Below are 23,186 nucleotides of genomic sequence, written 5' to 3'. Positions count from 1 at the left end.
TGTGGAGTTTTTGGCGGCATCGTATCTCCTTGTGTGCAGGAAGGAATTGAGATGCAGGAGGCGGTTCTCTTTAGGTGTCTCCTTATTCACGGATATATTTAGGTTGAGCTTTCAAGGTTAGGCCTACCAGTGGCTGGGAAGCAGAAGTGGACTCTCATGCACATGCTGGCAAGAGCACCACTGCAGAGGGTCATGTCTAGTGCTCTCTGAGTGGTTTGTTTTTCTTAGCTATTGAATAAACTATGTACTTCACGTATACATGCATATATATGCATAGATTAATACACAGGTACTTTTGAACATGGAAAGTATAAATTTGTTCAAACATGCTAGTGTATGGATAAGAATGTTTTATTCTGATTTTTCTTAATAAGTACTACTTTTTTATAATAAGGTTACACCTTATCCCTAGGAAAAATGGGTTTATTATAAAAATTCTGATCATAGCCTAATGATAGTTAAAGTTTTTCCAAACTACAAATGTATGGATTTTCATCTTCTGAGTTTTGTGGTCATGAGATGTCTTTCAGCTCTCAGAGCACTGTTGCAGCAGTGGCTGCAGCTGTGTTCCGTCAGAGTGACCCCTGCTCAGTAGGATGGTGCAGGACAGACTGGAAGTGCTCCTGGGGGTACCTAGTCTATAGTCCAGCCAGTAGCCCAGTGGCCAAGCACCTAGCTACTATCTGGACAGATGATGATTTGAACCCACCAGCTGCTCTGTGCAAGAAAGGTGGGGCCTTCTTTTGATTCCAAGATTCCTGTCTGGAAACCTAATGGGGCAGTTTTCACATTCCTAGGTTGCCAGCAGCGGGAAGTGACTCCATGGCAGTGGCTTTGTTGAATCATAGAAGGAGTGGATCCACCCGCTCTTTTCTCCTGTGGTGCTATTGGTGGGTTTGAACCTACAACCTTTTGGTGAGCAGCCTAGTGCTTCCTTGTTGCTCCCAAGGGGCTTCTTTCCACGGAATACCAGGTCACCCAGGGAACAGAGCAGACATGTGCATGGGTCCTCACGGAAGGGGGAAGTAGGGAAGGGGAAACAGAGCATTTTAAATCAGAATGAGTGGAAACCCTTAATTTTTGTAGGTGTATAAATTTGTCAGTTGCGACTTCCTTTTCTGTCTAATGTCCTTTATATTATTTATGAGAGGTGGGTAGGTGACTTTAGTGCTTTCTGATCTTGTAGGCATCTCTGGCCTCTTTGGAAATTTGTCCACTGGCCCTGCCTCACTTTCTGTCTGATGCTGACTCCCCAGCCCTTGAAGCCTTTAACTTGAAAGCCCATCTCCCCAGGGCCACCTTTTGTCCAGGTTTTTAAAATATATCTGGCCATCAGTCTCCCTCTGCAGACCTGCTGAACATGCCTGAGTGCTTTGTTGTCTTCACTTGCCTGCGACTTTCCCAGTTTTGAAACCTAAGCCCTCCACGAAGGGAAATCCTTCAACCGTGATTGCCCTACTTACCACCACCACCACCCCATCTCCTTTGCTGTATGTTCAGAATGGGGAGTGGGAGCCCAGGCCTTGCTGACACTGTCCCATATGGTGCATTAACGTTCTAATAGCCTACATGTAGTATTCGTGGTTAGGGGGCTTGCTTTCCTATATTGCTTGCTCTCTCTCTCTCTCTCTCTCTCTCACACTCACTCACTCACACACACACACACACACGGCCACTCCCTAGCTGCTGCTTGGACATATTGTTTTCAAGGTTCTTAAGAATTGCTTTTGTGGAGTTTTGTGTCTGTGTGTGCGGTTTTTTCCCCCCTTGAATTTCAGTGATTTCAGGAAATAAAATGTTTCTTTGCCATTCGGACTGTTCTTTAGTCTGTCAGCGATACTGTAACTCGCTGCTTTGGAAAGCAGTGGCGCTGTGTCCTGCAGGGCTGGGGAGAGCTGTGTTTCTAGGAGTTAGGATTTGCCCTTTCTCATCTCAGGTTGACTGCCATGTGTCTCCTGAATCCCGGCTTCATCTTAATTGTCGCTTTAGGTCTCGCCTCCCTCCTCTGTCAAAGAAGAGAGTGGGCTTTGCTGGACTCGCTCTGAAGTCATGCTTTGTAATTGACTTTCAGACAGCTGAGGAGCACGGCATCAGGATCAATTTGGGTACTAAGTGTTTCTTGTCTGGAGACTGCATCTCTGTGGACTCACCTCTGAGCCCAGAGCTGTAAAACCCCAGTCACCACTCCCCAAAGGATGAAGGTGTAGAGTGTTGTCTTTGTGAATTGTTAGGACCATTGACCATAATCCTCCTCTCCCTCCATGAATATGGACCTGTTTCCAGGCCCAGTGACTCATTCCCTCAAGGTTTGGGTTATAGCTAAGAAGCTCATATGCCTTTGTCCCATGTTTGCTCTGTTAAATGCTTGGATACATTGAGCTCACTTAGCAGTCAAATCTACATAGTACATGAATTTAGATCCTATGCCTAGTCACACTTGTGTATGTTGCCGATCTCCTTGTGTGTCCACCTTTGTTTGAGAGAAATGATCTTTTACACACTTTGTGATTTATATGTTATGGGTCCTTGATGTGTCCCTCAGAGAAGAACCATGCAGGAGTGGGAGAAGGGAGCAAACATGTCTGGGGGAACACAAAGGCATATCTGTTGGTAGGGAAAGAGGGAGGACTGATTTTCAGGTGTGGGGAAGAATGACTGGAAATGCTGTTGGGGACTCTGGGGGTGGAGTGCCTTTGGCCGGGTTGCGAGGTGTGCTGGGACACTGATTCCTGGATCTTCAAGGCACACAGCATGTTCCAGAGGCTGCACTAGTGAGATCTCATGTCAGAACTCCACTGGGTGAATTTGACTGTACCTCAGATGCACCTAGAACTTGCGGACTTGTCAGAAACCACTTGGTGTCTGAAGAAGCAGAAGAAAGGTGTACATGACTGGTGAGATGCTGCTAGGTGGACAAATAAGGTCTTGCTACATCAATGTCCTATGCTCTGTATTAAGATATGTATTGTGGCAAACCTGTGATGGGTGTTCTGTTTTATTTGGTTTTTGTTTGTTCATTTTAGGTGTATCACAGAGATGCTAGGTCACTGGGGGTTACCCTCTTGAACTTGTGTTAGTTCTTACATCATGGCCTTGCTTGATACTTGCCCTCAGGAAGGGAACACGGAGGAGATGGGTGCTATAGCAAAGTGTGGTGAAGAAGTTAGATGGTGCCCAGCTATCAGATAAAATAGCGTCTGGGCTCTTAAAGGCTTGTCTCCAAACAAGCAGTCATCTAAGTGAGATGTCAACTAAGTTCACATGGAAGAAGCACATCATCAATCACCAAAGGATGGTTAATCATAATCTGAAGTTGAAGGCAGGTTTAGCACCAGAGCGTAAATCGTGAGAATCCAGTTTGCAGAAGGCTATGGATGACAGTGGGAGCCCAAGATACATTTGTGGGAACTACATGGGAAATAAGTCTCAGGTGAGCTCCTTCTACCCACAATTGAGAGATAGGAGGAAAGTGGTTACTAAACAGAGCACATTGGAGAGATGAGTATAAAAGATTGAAGGCGTGCTGGACTTGATCTGATTTCTAACATTTTCTGTATTTTTTGGTTTGTATTCTCTTTGTTTTTTGCTTGTACATGGCTAGGGTGTATCTCAGAGGTGTTAGGTCAGTGGGGCCACCTTCTTGAAGTCGTATAATATGTTTTTCCATATATGAAGCCCAGGACTGATGAATCTACAGAAGTTTTGGGGGGAGGAGAGGTTCAGTGGTGGAGGGAGGGAGGGTGAAGGGGAGATGATGTCATGGAGGCCATGTAGAAACAGAACGTTTAGAAACTGGTAGCAATTGTACAATTCTGCTAGATGTGATTGAACTGTGGAATATAGGATATATATTAATTAGAAATTAATATATATTTTTAAGAAAGAAATGTTTAGAACTGCTGTGGAGTTCCTAGGAGATTTGATGGCCTAGTCCTCACACTACAGCCCGCGGGTCACATGCGGTATGCCAAGGACATTCATCTGGCCCGCCAGGTGTTTTTGCCCCATTCGTTTTTTTACTTCAAAATATGATATGTGCAGTGTGCATAGGAATTTGTTCATAGTTTAAAAAAAAACAAACTATAGTTCTACCCTCCCAACGGGCTGAGGGACAGTGAACTGTCCCCCTGTTAAAAAAGTTTGAGGACCCTTGGCTTAGTGGATTGAGTTGGGTTGCTAACCACAAGGTCATTAGTTTGAACATACCTGCCACTCCTTAGGAGAAATATTACAATAAAGATGAACAGTTTCAGAAACCCTCGGGGGCTCTTTTGCTCTATCCTGTGGGGTTGCTGAGAGTCAGAGTTGACTGTTTGCCAGTGAGTTTGATATGGAGTCCCTGGTACTACAAACAATTAAGTGTTCCAACTATCATCTGGTAGGTTGGCCACTTGAAACCACCCAAAGGTGCTTTTGAAGACAGGGTTGGAAAACTGTCTAGACTTGTTCTACTCTGACACACAGAGTTATGCCATGAGTCGGAATCAACTGGACCACAACCAACAACAAACCAAACCAAACTCACTGCCATCAAGTCAATGCTGACTCATAGTGACCCTACAGGACAGAGTAAAACTGCCCAGTGAGTTTCCAAGATTAACTATTTAGGGGATTAGAAACCCTGCCTTACTCAGGCAACAACAACAACAACAACACTACTGTTGTAGAGGTGCCCTAGAGGTGTCGTGAGCAAAAGGAGTCCCAGCATTTCTGGAGTTCACAGATTAGTTGTGGAGAAACACTTAAATTTCAAATAATATTCTTGCAAACTAATCTATACTTGCAGTTTGTGAAAAGTTCTCTGAGGGAAATAGAATGAAATGAAAAAATATAAAAAATATTTGTAATGGGTACTTCTTTCTGTAAGAGGTCATGGAAGGTCTCTCTGAAGAAATGGAATTCACACAAGAATCTCAAGAATGAGATTGCATGGAGATCAGGGAACGATGTAAGCTCTCTTTGATTTGAGCGCCTCTCGTTGGAGTACCTTACAAGGCAGTATAGTTGGAGCATTGAGCAAATCTGGAGCAAGGCTAGAAAGGAGAGACAGGTAATCCAGGTACACATCACTGTATTAGAATTTGTTAAGCTGTTTAATAATGAGCTGACTGAATCGTTCACGAAGGGTTTTCACAAAGACCACTCTGGATGCTTCATAGAGATAGAATTGGAGGGGGCAAAACAGCTTGAGGAAGCTATTCAGAAGCCTGGGCTTGTTATGATAGTAACTTGAATTAGTGTTATAGTTTTCTTGGAGATGTTGAGATATGCAGAAATTTAAGAGGGGAATTTCTGGCTACTTCCTATTGTATTTGAATGAGCAGTTTTTACAATCCAACTGTTTTTTACATAAATTTTTGGTTTTTGTCTTAAGTAAGAAAATCTTGACATACAAAGAAATCACAGATTCCTGGGTTTGTACTTCTGGCAGAAAAAGAAATGGAGCTGTAGCTGACATTTGCATCTCCACTATAACACCTACATCTGCTGAGTAGAAATAAGTAATAAAATCACATTTAACATGTGTGTAAGAGTCACAGTGTCAGTCACTTTTCCTCTATTTACTTAACATTTAGGACAAACCCGAGTTGTTATTTTAATCAAAATGTCAAACAATATGCACTTGCTCCAGGATTTACACTCAAGCAGTCTGTCTTCAGATCCATGTAGCTGACCAGAGTGACTATCAACAACCCGCAGGCCACATTGAGCCTCAGGGTGGTTCTACAGCCTGCATGTAAGCTAAAAATGTTTTGTTTTGTTTTAATATCTGTAAAGGATAGTTAATAATGAAAAAGAAACCAGAGAAAACTTAAGACAAAGACGAAATATGGCCCACAGAGCCTATAATATATACTGTTTGGTCTTTGACAGCAAAAATTGCCCTACGCTGGCTCTAGGCTAATCATTACTAGGGAAATGTATTTCCTAGGTAGGAAGCTGAGAACTAGGAAACATTACATTTTTGTAGGAAGAAAGTTACTTAGTAAGATCAAAAGGCAGCTGAGTTAGTGTTCTTTGTGGTACGGTTTACTCATTAAAATGATGGCTTTCAGATAGATGTTTTTTATATGCAGCTTTGGCATTTGGGGATAGTATATTAGTCAATGTTTACTTGTTTTGATTCCCCTTCAGCTGTGTGTGTGTGTGTTTTAAAGAAATATGGGACCACTACTGAGTATTGATAAATTCTGCTGAGAGTATCAACTATGTGGAGAAGAAAACTGACTCTTGAACACTAGCCCCCCGCCTTCCCAATAATACATGTATTAATGTGAGAGACTGAAACATGCTTTAGCTTTTCTAGAGAAATTGGCCTCTTGGTTTTTTGGAGAAATTCTGATACTCCTGTGAATATTAGTAGAGAGCTAATAGCAGTCATTTAAGAAATATCTATTAAATGTTACTATCAAGCTAGGCTTATTTTGAGACTGTTATAAATGATTATGAAAGATTTTATTTAAAATTTTTTGTCCATAAGCATAATTTCATTTTTAAAATGGTTGTACAATTATACTATCTTGAATAAATGCATTATAAACTTCTTATTCATGCAAACCATTTTAATCTATTTCCTCATGGAACCAGAAGTGGCTACCATATATACTCGAGTATAAGCCTAGTTTTTTCAGCACATTTTTTTATGCTGAAAAAGTCCCCAACTTTTTTGTGGTAAAAATAGGTGCCTTGGCTTATACTGGAGTATATATGGTCTATAGAGGTTACATGTGAGAATCTGTGCATTACCATTGGCCTACTCTGGCACCGTGATGGCCCTGTATATCTTGCTGCGACCTAGATGACCATGAAAAAAGCCAAAACCATTGTCGGTGGTAGTTATTACAGGTGGTCGTGATTGTGGTGCTTACTCCTGAAGTTGCTTCAGTTTTCTTGCTTTGTTTTTCTAGTTGTTGTGGGGAAGATTGGGTAAGGTCCTGGTTGTCGTTAATTCAGTTAAATATTATTTGGTTTAAAAAAATTCTACCCTTCCTATTTATTTTATTTTCTCAAATGTCTAATAGTGTTTTAAAAAGATTTGAATCAAATATTCTTCTGACTGAAGATCTGAGATTTTGCATATATTTGAACCCCAACCCATGGCCAGCCCTGTTTAAATTTTTAAAAATGTTTTATTAGGGGCTTATATAACTCTTATCACAATCCATACATACATCAATGTGTAAAGCACATCTGTACATTCATTACCCTCATCATTTTCAAAGCATTTGCTCTCCAAATGCCCTTGACATCAGGTCCTCTTTTTTTCCTTCCCTCCCTGCTCGCCCCTCCCTCGTGAGCCCTTGATAATTTATAGATTATTATTTTGTCATATCTTGCCTTGTCCGATGTCTCCCTTCACCCCTTTTCTGTTGTCCGACCCCCAGGGAGGAGGTCACATGTAGATCCTTGTAATCGGTTCCCTCTTTCCAACCCATTCTCCTTCTTCCCTCCCAGTATTGCCACTCACTCCCCTGGTCCTGAAGGTATCATCTGCCCTGGATTGCCTGTGCCTCCAGCTCCTATGTGCACCAGCGTACATGCTCTGCTCTAGCCAGACTTGCAAGGTAGAATTCGGATCATGATAGTGGGGGTGGGGGTGGGGTGGGGAGGAAGCATTTAGGAACTACAGGAAAGGTGCGTTCTTCATCAGTGCTACATCACACCCTGACTGACTCATCTCCCCTAGACCCCTCTGCAAGGGGATCTCCAGTGGCCGACAAATGGGCTTTGGGTCTCCACTCTGCATTTCCCCCTTTCATTCACTATGGTAGGATTTTTTTTGTTCTGATGATGCCTTATACCTGATCCCTTCAACACATCGTGATCGCACAGACTGGTGTGCTTCTTCCATGTGGGCTTTGTTGCTTCTGAGCTAGATGGCCAGTTGTTTATCTTCAAGCCTTTAAGACCCCAGATCCTATACCTTTAGATAGCCAGACACCATCAGCTTTCTTCACCACATTTGCTTATTCACCCGCTTTGTCTTCAGCAGTTGTGTCAGGAGGGTGAGCATCATAGAATGCCAATTTAATAGAAGAAAGTATTCTTGCATTGAGGGGGTACTTGAGTGGAGGCCCAATGTCCTTCTACCCTAATACTAAACCTATAAATATAGACACATAGATCTATTTTCCCATCCTCATGTATATATTTGCATATGTACATGTATTTATCTAGACCTCTATAAATGCCCTTTGCCTCCCAGATCTTTCCTCTATTTCCCTTGACTTTCCTCCTGTCCCACTATCATGCTCTGTCCCCACTTGGGTTTCAGCAATACCTCTTTGTTACATTATCCTTGATCATGCCCTAACAGGCCTCCCAAACCCACTTCACCACCAATTTGGATCACTTGTTCCCTTTTCCTTGGGTTTGTTAACACCACTGCCTTTCCACCCACTTTCCCCTCTCCCTTGTCTCCCAACTGTCGGTCCCGTTGTTTTCTCCTCCAGATTGTTCTTCCAGCCTATCTTATTTAGACAGACCTGCGGAGATAATAACATGCACAAAAACAAGACAGAGCCAAAACCAAGCAACAATATACAACAAAACAAAACAAAACAAGAAAGAAGAGCTTATAGTTAGTTCAAGGATCGTTTGTTGACTTTTAGGAGTGTTTTCCAGTCCATTCTGTTGGGGCACCATGCCCTGGCCCCAAAGTCCACCTTCAGCATTCCCTGGGGACCTTGCTGCTTCATTCCTTTGCTGTTCCGCTGCATTCCCCCAATGTTTTGCCTCAGTGTGGTGGGGTCAGCTCAGTCGCACATCCCCCACTGTGTCTCAGATGCTGTCCCCTGTAGGACCATGGGTCAGTGCAGGATGTAGCATCTTGCCATGGTGCCAGCTGTGTGGTCCTCTCTGTACAGCCGGGCTATCGTCCTCTGAGCTTGGTGGGCCCAGGTGTGCTCCGCTCCATTCTTCCTCCTTCCTTTGCTTCAGCTTCCTTTTGGGTGTGGTGTGGTAGGTCAGTTCCTTTCCCACACCACACGATCTATTTTCATTTCTTATGGTACTTTCTTTGATGGTGGGGGTCAGGCTAACTCTGGTTAGGGTTGGCATATGGTCCAGTCTCTTTGTGGATTCCTCTGCACAGTACGTTGCCCTCCTGGTTTGGTGTGTCATGGTGGGGTCCGTATGCATGTTCCAGTTCTGTGGGAACACAACCAATACTTTACCCCTGGGTGGGTTAGTGCCCTGTTCCCCCACCCCCGTGCTATCAACTCAGTTTCTCCCCACCCTGCTCCGTCCACCTGCCCGCCTTCCCCTTCTTTATGTTGGACTGTCATGCACCTCCCTAGGTGTGACCTGCACTCCCTGCAAGTATCTATGCTTCCACCCGTTTATTGCGAGATAGGTGTTTGTTCTTCTATTCCTGGCATGCTGATTGTACTTACCTCAGGGGACTCATGTTATACCTGTCCTTTTAAGTTTGACTTACCTCAGTTAACATGATTCCTTCCAGCTCTTCCCACGAAACGACATGTTTCATGTGATCGTCTGTGCTTTTCAGTGCCGTATAGGACTCCATTGTGTGTGTGTGCCAGAGTTTACTAATCCACTCATCTATCCATAGAAACTTAGGCTGTTTCCAAGTCTTTGCGATTGTGAATTGTGCCACAATAAACATTGGAGCGCACATGACTGGTCGTGTTTTATTTGTTGCTTCCACCGGGTATATGCCCAGTAGAGGAATGAGTGGGTCATTAGGTAGATCAATTTCCATTTTCTTTAAGTATCTCCAGATTGCTTTCCACAGTGGCTGTACAAATCTGCACGACCACCAGCAGTGGAGGAGGGTTCCTACTTCACCACAGCCCCTCCAACACTTGTTGCTCTCTGATTTGCTGATCTGGGCTGGCCTCAGGGGTATCTCATGGTTGTTTTGATTTGCATTTCTCTTATGGCTAATGACCTGGAACACTTTCTCATATGCTTATTGGCCATAAGGGTCTCCTCCCTAGCGAAAGTTCTTTTCAGTTCTTTTTCCCACTTCCTTAGGGGTAAACTGTTTTCCTCTTTTTGCAGGTCATGATGGTGTTGTCGATTTTAGTGGTGAGGCCTTTGTCTGATGTGTCATTACTAAAAATCCTCTCCCAGTCTGTGGGTTGCCTTGTCACCCTCTTGGTGAAGTCTTTCGAGATGCACAGGTGCTTTATTCTTATTAAATCCCATTTGTCGATTTCCAGTTCACCTGTATGTGTACCCTTCCCCATTGCAGTGAGCCTGTGTGTTCCCTGGGCTAGTGCTCTGAGGTTAGTCCCAATTCCCTCCTTGATGGTCCTGATGGTTTGGGGTTTAGCTTCTAGGTCTGTGATCTACCTTGAGTTTATTCTTGTGCATGGGCTGGGGTAAACATCTTGTTTCATCTTTCTACATGTGGATATCCATTGTTTCCAGCACCACTTGTTAAAAAGGGCATCTGCTTCCCACTTGGTTTTGGGACCCTTGTCAAATGTCAAAGATCAGTTGTCTATATCTTGATGGTGAAATTTTGTTTTAAAGAATGAGTAGCTGGTTGATAAAGTCCTTATAAATATATCTACTTATAAATGGATAACTTTAATGAAAAAGAGTATTTTTTTCTCATGAAGTAATGAGTATTTGTAATGAAAACATAAAAAGTAACTCTTTCTTTTAAACTCTAAGTATACGGATAATTATCTCTATGGAAATATTTCCCTTTTTTCCTAATGGATATCTGCATTGATTATGTCTTTGTATAAGTTCACATTTCTTTAATTATTTTCCTATTTGGTGGGGTATTTCCTTTGTTTATGTAAAATTATTTTAAACTAATTTCTGTAGTACTTTAATTTTGTTTTTGGTGCTTTTTTATTGCTTAGGGAACATTTAATGCCTTCTGAATATTTTCTTACAGGCACCTGAGAATCAGTACCCAACATGTTGAACAGTATGTGAGCTTTGTCCTCTTAGTTTAACCACCACCATATGGCACACAAATCTGATTCTAGCTCATGTATCCTGGCTCTTGTGTGTCAATACACAGTTCTGTTCTTTAGGGTTTGCAATGACTCTTTTTTTGGCACTAAATCCTGCTTTTCTTATACTTCCTGCTGATAGCTGAGCATACTGACCTATTGTACTGTGCAGGCACTCCATCTTATTCCATTGAGCCAATTACTGTGCAGTGAATTTTGGTTCTTTTGACTAAAAAAATAACTAACAAAAAAGCACTTAAGGTTGTTTAAATGTTATGGCCACAAGACTTCCGTATACAATAATTCATGACTAGTAGGGAAATTATATTTTTGCATCTAAATTTTTGCTCTTTATTTTAGAAATTCAAGATTAAATGAATGATTGGATCCGTTTCTCCCTCAGAGTAGTGTTCAGTGAATGTAAAAGGTTTCAGAACTTCGTTTATGTAATAAATGATTCTATAACAATGAAGCAGAATGATCAAATAATGTCTAGAAAAGTCTGTTAAAATGGTGTGCTTAATAGAAGCATTTTTAGTGTCAAAATAGTCTGTTGAATTTTTTTCTTAAAGCCTTAATATACTCTCATCACTAGAAAAAGATTCCGGGTTACGTGCTAAGAATCTAACAGAAAGGTCAGTGATTTTAACTTACCAGCCACCTTGGAGGGAGGAAAGATGTGGTGATCTTCTTCCATGAAGATTAAGCCAAATCTGCTGCCATCGCGTCAGTTTTGTAACCCTGCAGGGGTTCTGAGACTGTTCATATTTATGGCCGCAGACAGCCTCATCTTCCTCCCTCAGTGCGCCTGGTGTGTTTGAATCACGGACCTTGTAGTTAGCAGCCCATCACTTACCACACAGCACTACCAAAACTCCTTCCATAAAAGGACAGTGTAGGCAATGCTGTTGGGCAGTGTACCTCTGTCCTGCAGACTCCTTACAAGTAGACTCCAGGGCACGCAAAAAATGAGCACTGAACACTTACCACTTGACCTTCTGCCCTTTGGCAACAATGTGATCAGCTGAATTGCCTATGTTTTAAAGCAGTTCCTTGTTTTGTGTTCTCTAGGTTGACAAAGTGTTCCCAGGGACTTACTGAGGTCTTTTATTTACTAAGGTTCATTGTAAAGTGATAGCATTTAATTACTTTATGTTGTTTTATTTTCTGTCTTTGCAGATAAATTACTAGTCATCACTGTAGCAACAAAGGAAACTGATGGATTCCATCGATTTATGCAGTCCACCAAATACTTCAATTATACTGTGAAGGTATGGTGTATCTTTTAATTGGTGGAGATGCTAGTATAGATCCCTTGTGTGCATTTTCATAACAATAGTAATAGAACATGTAATCTACAAAGGAAGATAAGGTGTGTGCACATCATGGTAAAACGGTAACTGTGGCCTTAACACCTTGCCGCTTAGATAACAATTTCTTAACAGTTGCCAGTTGTATATAATTATGGTCTATAAAATATAAGAAACATGTTTATATATGTGTCTATATTCCAGGGGACTTAAAAAGTGGAAAAATTTCACTCATATTTGAACAAATTTTTTGAGGTCCATTTGTATATACATATGTACATATACACACTTTTGGTGGATGGGGGATATCACATGCAAGCATAATATAATATTGGATAATATGGGTTTTTTTCTACTTGGAATTTTTTTTTTTACTTTGAGTATTTTTATCAGTGTACAAGTTTGGTGTTTTTGTTTTGTTTTTAATGAGAATTAGAAACATGACTGTGAAGGGAATATCTTTGTGTCCCGTTCAGAGTTGAGGCCCTGCCGCTGGCCAGCCATGGTCCTCTACGTGCGTATTATGCTCCAGAGTCCTGCTGATCATCCGATCAGTGTTCTGCATTAGACTTTTGAAACTTTCAGGAGGAAAGACTGTTTGCCCCCCTACCACCCCCAAAAGACTTGGCCCTTTCCAGTTTCTGACTGCTTTCATTACATTGTTGTGTTCCAAAAACATCAACTCAGTACAAAGTACCCAAACTCACTGCTGTTGAATTGATTCCAACTCATGACAACCCTTTAAGGCAGGGGAGAACTCTGTTTCTGAGAGTGTAACCCTTTACGGGAGTAGAAAATCTTGTCTTTCTCCCTCAGAGTGGCTGGTGGTTATGAACTGCTAACCTTGTGTTTAGCAGGCCAACCACTATGCCACTAGGACTCCTACTTCATGGTGTCACAGCTCTTTTAGGCTTGCCTCCTCTCTATCTCTGCTTTTTCTCCTCTTTTCTTTGTTTCTTCTTCCCATAACTGGTTTTTGTTTTGTTTTGCTTTGTTTTCCATCTCAGTACTTCTGGTCAGTTGGTTGCTTACGGATACAAACTTCTTGTCAACTTAAGGGCTTGTATTTTGACCAGCCCCATGAACTGACCGATCTCTGTCAAGAGGCCACAGAGAGTTTAATTATGGCGGAAGCTGGCCAGCTCTGAAGCTTATAGCAACTGTTTGGGGGTAGTTCCTGAGGGGTCTTCTTGATATATTTTCTCAGGTGACACAGGACAGGTGTTTTAGGAAAACATTGCATTTTTGAGAATAGCGCAAGGAAAGTTATTCCACGGAATCCCCCCATCATTTGGAAAAGAATGCACTTCATCATTCCTCAAAGGTAACAAGGAGATCCTATGAGCATTTCATTGGAAAAACCGTATCCCTCCATTTACCCTATACCCCTGATTTTTCCCCTCCATACTCTTTTTTGGTCCCTAAACTCATAATTGCAAAGAACAGAATTGTGGTCTCTCAAGGATCCCAGAACTGTTCTGATGTGCTATAACTTGAAGCGCGCGTTGTTCTTCAGGGAGGTCTTGGATGCCAGCACTGCCCTCAGAAGAGTACAGACCTAGAGGAAGATGGTTTTGAAAAACAGGCTTCACATGTTGTTATTGTGTTTAGTAAAGGTTTAGATGATTTTGATGTAGCCATGCATAAGTTTGAGCTCTCCAAAGGGAAGGAAGGTGATGTACTACTAGACGCCCTCGGTGTTTCCTTGAATAATCTATTTTTGTTCAGTAGGAAAAGCATTTACAGGCCCACCCCAGAAGTCACTCAATGTAGGAGATTTCAGTGTTTCGTGATGCCATGATTTCCTGTGAGATTGAAAAAGCATTGTGAGAATTTTGTTCATTTTAGACTAAACAAGTAGGGATAAATGAAAACCACTCTGAGTTCTTTCTGCCCACCGCTGGGATTGGACTCATTGCTTTTGGACCTCATGTAATGGGAATGGCATTTTCTTGTGGGGAATAGATAACATTGAAGAATTATCACCTGATTTCAATGTCAAGTTTTTTATATTCTAGCATCATGATTTAGTGAAACATTAAATGAGTACAAGTTGTACAAGTTGATAACTTCCAGTGTTTGTTTTATTACACTGTCACAGTTTGACTTTCTGAGCTATGAACTATTGATTTCACTTACAGGTCCTTGGCCAAGGAGAAGAATGGAGAGGTGGTGATGGAATCAATAGTATTGGAGGGGGACAAAAAGTGAGATTGATGAAGGAAGTCATGGAGCAGTATGCCAGTGAAGAAGATCTGGTTGTATTGTTTACTGAGTGGTAGGAGAATTTACTGCCTTATCTTTACATGCATTCATTACACGCTGTGAGCATTTAAAGGCCTATATTAATCATTTTAAAATATTGACATGAACATTTATATATTATATACTAAATTAACAAATCATATTAAAAAGAGTTGAATATAAAGCCCTTGTCGAATATAGTTATGTAATACAATCAAAGCTTATATGTTTCTATAAATAATAGAAAACCTAGCATAAACTAGCACTTCTTATGGAATTCACGGTTTTAACTTGGACTAAAAATTATGGGTAGTTCATCCATTGAGGATGGACATATGTACGTATTCATGCAAATGAATGTTGATTAACCAAGAGATAGAATACTGTATGTAAAATTATAAATAGAAGTGAACTATATGAAAGCATGTGTTAAGGAAGGAGAAATTGCTAATATGTAAATACCTTTTAACATAATCCTTCACCAAAGTAGCCACCAAACCTTTTCTCATTGTCTTAGTGGCTACGTCCAGCTCCAACAGAAATATCGTCAATTGGGTAGCTTTAATGGATAGGGTTTATTTTCTTACCATTAGGCTGGAAGTCTGAATTCAGTGCACTTGGTCCAGGGGAAGGTTTCCTTTCTCTGTTGGTTGGGAGGAGGGGCCTTACTGCATTTCGCCTGGGATCCTGGGTGGTCTTGAGGGTGGCCTCAACCTTGCCCTGTTTGCCTTTGTTTCTATTTCGAAGCCCCGCCCATTCCCAGAAGGGATTTTAGCCATCGGTCTTCGGGTTGCTGTGAGTGAATTCTCATTCTTGGTGAAGTTATATGTTAGAGAGCGCTCTGTTTCCAAGACTGTGACCATGGAGACTGTCTGTTCTATCTTCTGAGTTGTCTCAGGGTGGATTGGAACCATTAACTTTTAGCTAGTAACCAAGCACTTAAATAATTGTAGCGCCCAGGGGACTATCCACATGTATAGATGTTATGATTTCCAACACGTTTTTTTCTTTTGTGGGAGGGTACAGTTCAGTCCCCATTTGGGTATAGTTAACACCGTTTTCTTCTTAACTTTTTAACAATAAAGTCAAGTCATCAATATTGACTAATACCTCCTTTCTTACAGTCTCTCTCTTTTTTTAATCTATGGATCCAAGGTCTGAGGCTGCCAACAGAAGATGTGAGATATACACAAGCAGAGGAATAACACATTAATCAGAGAGAGAGTAGACTAGGCAAGGTCAATTTCACTTGAAGGCCCCAATTTCTCATAGCCAATGAGTCACCCCTGTCACCAGCACAGGGCTAATGGTCTGTATGCACCCAGCCTCTGTGCTACAGGTAAGAGAGAGCCTTCCCTCCTTGCCAGGAAAAGATAGAGCTGGTTGGCTAGGTACCATACATCGCACATGCTTATCTTTTCCTAGGGATAGGAACATGTGCTCAGGGCACATGGCACATGAGAGAGATGCTGACAGCTCACCAGCTGCTATGGCATGCTATTTGGGTCAAGATGCCCACATAAAAGGGAGTCAACCCACATTATCATTTTCCAAGAAGTCAGCTTGACGTTTCTGGCCCTACCACAAGACTTAGTATGAGGTCACAGGGAAAAGCAGCAGGCTGCTCCAGGTCTGCCTCTTCATTTGCTCAGTGATGACTCAGTTACTGCTTTCTGGCTCTCCTTCTCATTGACTAATGCCTCTGTGTATATCCCTCTAGCTGAAAATCAAAAGACATAAATGATTACAGATCAAGGGTGATGCTTTTAATGTAAATTTGTAAATTAGGCTTGGAATGTGAAATAAAAGCAGGCACAATGGAAGTCCATCGAAAGGACCCATAATATGTGCAGCACTAGAATTATTCCGATAAATCCTCAAAAACAAAATGAAAATTATGTGTCTACCTCTTACAGTAGGATGAGAGGTGGGACAAAGAGACATTTTATATATTGGGTTTTTCCCTACAGAATATATACTTATGTATACCCTCACCCCCTTACCCCCCAATAACTATTTAGGTAGATACTTGGTGTGCTTTGATTAAAATTACTCTGGAATCTAAACAACTAGCCACGGTATTGGTCAGCTTGAACTTGCCACGTGCATGTTTTGATTTTGATTTGAAAGGGGATTTCTCCTTATAAAAATTACTATTCATGATTCAGTAATAATTGTAGGCTCTGGGTTGCCTTTTGGGTTTTAGGAAGAACTCCTTCTCTCTGCTTCCCCTTCTCCAGCTCCCCTCTCCCGGATTTAAGGCTTAGCCTTGGGAGAGCTGGTTTAGTAAGGGCACACTAGTTGAGCACACAACATATCAGAAGCTTGCTTGTAGTGGGATCTGTTTACTGGATGATTTTACTTAGGTCAGTGCTAAACAAAAGAGGATACAGAGGTCTAGATAGCACTTAATGGTTTAGATTGGACTTTTTTTTCCCACAGCTTTATTTCCATACCATGCGATTCATTCATTTTAAGTGTAAAATCCAATTATTTTAGTAAATTTAATTTGTTCTTTTTATTCCTGACTTGAGAATTCTTGAGATGGGACCTACTTAGAAATAAAGTCTTGGTGCACTTATATGAGTTCAAATTTGATCCTAGCATACATTTTCATTTCATACATTTATATTTTCATAATCTGTATGCAATTGTGACCTATTTTAAATACTCAATATATGTCATTTGAAGGACATATTAAGGGTGGTTATTAACCTTACCGAAAACAAACAGAACCATTTTCTGTTTTAAAATACCTGTTTAAGGATTTTGGTATATAAAATATTCTGGGATTATTAAAGTATTTCCTTCAGGATGATTAACTACCTGACTTAGCAGTGAGATAAAGGACTTTGAAATTATACGAGATGGATTCCAAGAGTTTATGAGGAAATGGTATAAAAAATAATGGAATTTTCCCACAAACACTTTGAAGCTATTTGGTGGGCTATTGCCAATTAAAGATATTAGTAACGGAGACTAAACTTTAAAAATAGCAAACAATTGGGATAATCACCTCCTCACTACCATCAAGTCCATTCGACTCACAGTGACTCTATAGGACAGGGTCAAACTGTTCTGTGCATTTTCTGAGACTGACTCTTCACGGGAGTGTGAGCCTCTTCTTTATCCCCAAATGGGATGATGGTCAGTGGTATACACAAAACTGGTGAGGCAATTGATGTAAACAAAAATCAAGCCAGTTTTTCGTCAGTGGTTTGGTCTGGCTGAGTGGTGTGGTCCAGGACATACAAAACCTGGCTGAAAATTGGAGGAAGTCTTGGGAAACAAGTCCCTGTGTTACCCAGGGTGCCTTGTCAGCGCGACTCCATTCACGCAGGCTGAACGCTCTCTGTGAACAGGCACACATTAAACAGTCAGGAACGTGGGGGAGGGGGGGAGCTGTTGGCCTGCCAACCGGAAGTCCAAACCCACCAGCCAGGCAGGTGAAAGACGAGGCTGTCTCCTCCTATAAAGATGACAGCCTAGGAAACAGCAGCTAGGAGCCAGAATCGACCCAACAGCAGTGCCCTTGGCTGGTTTTGTAGATTAGTAAATCACAGTGCAGGTAGACAAGGTCTAAAAGGGAGGAACACCGTGAGTGCTTTTAAAATGTATTTGAGGATTGTTTTTCTTTGTTCCTTTGGAGAAATAAAATGACTTTTGAAGATTTTTTAAGTTTCAAAGGGTTGAATATATCAACACAATTTGAACTTTGATTAAAAACCAAGAATATGATGCTATTGTTTCTGATCCCTCGTATGCTAGCCAATGTTTATTTCTTTTGGCTTTTCACGAAATATAGTTTTGCTGAAACTGAGACTAGTGGGAAAAGTTCTCACTTTGCATGCATATACATGTGTTTGTGTTCATGACCCAAAACTCGATTAGAAAAAGGAGATTAAAAACAGGGCCCATGGTCAAGGAATTCTCATTTTCATGATATTAATTGTGCAAATAAACCTGGGAACGCCTAATATGGGAAAAAATGGATCTCTTCCAAATAACTTGAGTGTTTGTATTAACTTTCAAGAATTACTTACCTTTAGAAAATTGTGGAAGATTCCATTTTATGGGGTCATTTTATTAATTGAGGTATCCGTTAAATGGCTTTTTATGTGTTATAAGAGATATAATTTATATTATGCTAAATGTGATCAGAATTTAACTTAAATATAGTCTAAAGTTATAAACATTTTATAACTCTTATAGTTCAAGTTGTCCAGTAAATCTGCCTTTTATATTTCATCTTCTAGTTTATCTAGAAGACTGTGAACGAAGCAAACAAAAATAGAAAGCTAAGCTTTTCAACCTCAATAGTTTTGCAATTTTAACTCATGGTGGGGGATTTAGTTGATGGGCCTGCCTGACAGTGATGACGGTTCCAGTGGGAAGGTGTGAAGAACCTAGCCCTTAGCTATGGACATTTCCTTATAGTAATGTGGAAGAAAACCAAAACACCTCATTAAAAAGATCTTTAAACGCTCACTGCCATTAACCTTCCTAATGCCGCCACCCTTTCATGCAGTTCCTCGTGTGTTGGTGACCCCCCCAACCATAAAATTACTTTTGTTGCTACTTCATCACTGTTATTTTGCTACTGTTATGAATCAGGCGACCCCTGTGAAAGGGTAGTTCAATCCCCAAAGGGGTCACATCCCATAGGTTGAGAACCGCTGCTCTATGGGTTTCTGAAACTACTGTATATACTCGAATATAAGCTGACCCGAGTATAAGCTGAGGTACCTAATCATTACCTGGGAAACCAAAAAAACTGGTTGTCTCCAGTATAAGCCTAGGGTGGAAAATTTAGAAGCTGTAGGTGAGTTTCAATAATCAAAACAAATGAAAATAAAATTACTAAAAATTGAGACATCAGTGGGGTAATAATGTATTTAAATATTTATTTTAAATAACATAAATAAAAGGACAAGTCATGTAACATTAATAAACTAGCACAGTAAGTAGAAAATAGGTTCAACAAAACCAATAAGGTATCAGCAATGATGCCTTAAGAGTACTATTCCCTGAGCTCAATCAGCAACCAAGCTAAAATGTAAAGAGTTAAAATCCTTCAACACTGGATTCCTCCTCCTCATCATCATCATCATCATCATCATCATCATCCGTATCCCAGTGCAGAACTTCAGCTGGTGTGAGGTCATTATAGACTCTGTCCTCACTGAGATCACCATCATCACCATCACTGCCATTCATAGCATTACTGATACTACATTTCCAGAAGGCACGTCCCACCATGTCTTCTGGAATGTCTTCCCATGCATCTCGAACCCACTTTGCTATTTTAACTCTGTTAGGCTTCATGAGATTTCCTCCTTTTGTTAATCGGGCTTGGCCAGATGACATCCATTCATGCCACATCCTTCGCACATGGTCTTTAAAAGGCTTATTCAAAGATACACGTCATAGGATGGCGCTCGTCCCGTTATCTCAAGAGACCCCAGCGAGATGTTACACCTCACTTGGGTACCACTGACCCGTGTATAAGCCGAACCCCAGTTTTTCAGCACATTTTTGGGCACGAGTATATACAGTAACTGTTTATGGGAGTAGAAAGCCCTTTCGCCCAAGGAGCAGCAGGCGATTTCAAACTGCCAACCATGCTGATCACAGCCCGTCTTGTAGCCACCATACCACCATAGCTCCTAAACACATCATAGTTTCAGCTTTTAATGTGTTTTTTTAGGGAAATATTGCAACTAATAGTTGTCACAAATTAAACAAATACAGTGCACTGTTTTCTGACACAGCTAGAATCTGAAATGTATTTAGGAATTAAGAAGGGAGTGTTTTTTTATTGAATTTTTGTTTTTCAAATTGTGTTCTTGTTAATATTTGCAGAGCACCAATTGAACATTTTGATGAGTATGTTGGATGGGGCAGAGGAAAATGATGCTGTAAAGCAGCATTGGGTATTTATATATGTCTGGTTTGATTGTCCTGGGTGCTCTCATTGGGAGTAGAGCTAAATGTTACCTGACAACTGTCCTGTGTGGGAACTCTGTATATTCATATAACTGTTCCCCAAACAGAGGCTGTACTCCCTGAACCTTGGTCTCTTTAGTAAACATGTTTAGTAAACATTCAAGTACCTGCTATGTGTAAAACACAGAGCAATTGTGGTTCTGTGGTAGGATTCCTGCCAGATTTATGCTTAAGTCAGTGCACCTCATTTCCATTATTGGAGGAGTCTGTGGTGCTTTGATGCTGAACAGGTTTCAGGGGAGCTGCTAGACTTACATGGACTAGAAAGAAATGTCTGTGGATCTACCCCTGAAAATCAGCCCATGGGAACTCTGGCATTCCATTTCACAATCACACCTAAGGACAGTGTTTCATTCTGTTGTGCCTCCGTTCTCTGCGGACCAAGGGTTGGCTTGACAACAGCATGTGCAGATGTGGTTGACCGAGACAGAAGCCCCATATTTTTCTGATATTTGCTATGCACATGTGGTAGCCAGAGTGTAATAAATAAAGATTAAAAAGCATCATTCCTTCACTGGTTCAAAAAACTCAAATTGTGCATTAGAGGTGTCAGATTTGAATGCTCTAGCATTGCAGAGATGAACATAACTAATTTTAAATGAAAGGAGGTTTCTCATTTAGTTAGCCATCTCATTTTACAAATAAAGAGATAGTTGTGGAAAGAACAGGTGCTCACTTAGGATCTCTCAGGCAGCTTGAGCCACTGCCGTGTCTGCTACCACCCTTTCCTTGGCACTCTGTGTGCTGGCACTCTGGCACTGCTCACCTGTGGGGGCACCCTCTGCACCGACAGTGCCAACTCCCACACATGCAGCCTCAAGAAAGAGTTCATTTAGCACACAAAATTTCCTCATTAATAAACAGCTTTACCGTAGGACCCAACAACTAACTTCCTTCCACAACTTACTCCGCCATTCCTAGTAAAATTCCTATTGGGATCATAATACAATTTTTTTTTCGTAAGTTACAATTCTTTTGGGGGTGGGGGCGTTGGGGGTTGATTACGGTTTATAGTGTTGGTTTATGGTATAAATTATGTGCGAAAACACAGGCATGTTTGAGATGAAACCATTGGCTTCAAGTTAGTCTCAACACAAAGCAGCCCCATGCTTATCCGAGTAGACCTGGCTGATTTTTCAAAAACAGATGGATAGGCCTTTCTTCCAAGACTCCTCTGGAGGGACTCAAATCTTTAGTTTTTAAGTTAGAGGCTGAGGGTACTCATCACTCAAGGACTCCCTCAATGAGCAGACATGAAAGACCGAATGATCAAGTGTTTTGCTACTACTGTTTCAGTTTTTATGAAAGATATTTAAGCTCCTAGACTATAGTCAATGGATAATTTTCATTTATAATTGCAATGAAGCTAGGATTTAATCGGAAGGAAACAAGAGTTTTTTTTTGCCAGCTTTTGGTTTGGGGGATGATTGAAAATTGGGAGGACATCCCCACCCCCAGCCAGTCCTGGGGCTTTGGGGCTAGTCTCAAGGGGAGTCCCTGTGGGACATGGGGGTACAGTGAGTGGTGTGACCCTTTGCCTGGGCATGCCTATAGAGTGAATAATAAAAGGAAAAAGAAAATCGAGAGGATTCATTGAGTCACACACTTGTTCAACCAATATTTATTGACTCTTCACAATGCAAAGCTGTGAAGTACACAGACGAATGAGGTCATTGTCTAGCAGGAGGAAGATAGATACACGTAATCTGGAGAGTAGCAGAAAAATATGTGTGAGAAGTGGAGGAAGTAGGTGGATTAAGAAGAAGAAAACATGTTTCAGCAGCAAAGATGGAAGAAAACCTTCTAGAAAGGCAAACTGTTTTTTGGGCGAGGGTAGGATAAACAGAAGAGGGCCTGTGCAGCAGAGACTTTCTGAGAAATGGCACAGGTGACAGATGAAGCACCTCAGTGTGGCCAAAGCCTCATTTTATCGTGAGGCTGATGACTAGGCTTCAGGCCAAGGGTCATTAAAACCATGGCCCAGCCTGCTGCCCATTTTGTGCATAGTTTTCCATCAGTGCTTCCTAACATTTCCTCTCAAACACTTTGGGCATGCTATCAAGAGAGATTGGTCCCTGGAAAAGGAAGTCATGCTGGGTGAGGTTGAGGAAGACTCAGCCCGATCGATGGCTAGCAGCTGCACACATGGCTTCCGACATAACAACCATGTATGTAAGGTACATGGCCAGACAGTGGCGCCCTCTGTTATACATGGCGTAGCTGTGAGTAAGCACCAACTCAACAGCGTCTCACAGCCGCAGTATACACAGCGAGGCTCATTGGTTTACACATCTAGGGCTACTGTTCTTTGAGGCCTTGTGACAGAGACCAGCCCTAAAATATATTCCACTTGCCAACTCTGGCTCCAGGCCATATTTGAGAACCACTCAGCCAGCTCGGACTTGGCAGAGTGGCCTCAGAAATGTTTATTCGAGTCCTAATCAAAGTTAGGGAAAAGATGAATATTGTGGAAGCTAATAGGGTTATTTAAGAAGCCCTGGTGGTGTAATGGGTTATGGGTGGGGCTACTAATTGCAAGGTCAGTCAGCGGTCTGAACCTACCAGTCTCTCTGTAGGGAAAAGATGAGTCTGTCTGCACCTGTAAGGCTTTACAGCCTTGGAAACAGACAGGGGCAGTTCTACTCTATCTTGGGCGTTGTAAGTCAGAGTCAACTCAATGGCAGTG

The 23,186-nt window shown here is 41.4% G+C and overlaps 1 protein-coding gene across 2 annotated transcripts in view; it reads left to right on the top strand.

Annotated features, from left to right (window-relative positions):
- The window catches only part of PLOD2 (procollagen-lysine,2-oxoglutarate 5-dioxygenase 2), a 127,288-nt gene that overhangs the window by 39,258 nt on the left and 64,844 nt on the right, over positions 1-23,186 (top strand). For both annotated transcript variants that reach the window (XM_075555897.1, XM_075555896.1), the window contains exons 2-3: positions 12,120-12,211; positions 14,392-14,528. In XM_075555897.1, coding sequence (XP_075412012.1) covers positions 12,120-12,211; positions 14,392-14,528 — 229 coding nt within the window. The remainder of the gene's footprint in view (positions 1-12,119; positions 12,212-14,391; positions 14,529-23,186) is intronic.

Source organism: Tenrec ecaudatus, chromosome 8 (assembly GCF_050624435.1).
Source record: "Tenrec ecaudatus isolate mTenEca1 chromosome 8, mTenEca1.hap1, whole genome shotgun sequence".
NCBI classification, from domain to species: domain Eukaryota; kingdom Metazoa; phylum Chordata; class Mammalia; order Afrosoricida; family Tenrecidae; genus Tenrec; species Tenrec ecaudatus.
The sequence above is the reverse complement of the archived record's forward strand: the minus strand, read 5'-3'. Positions and strand labels throughout refer to the sequence as shown.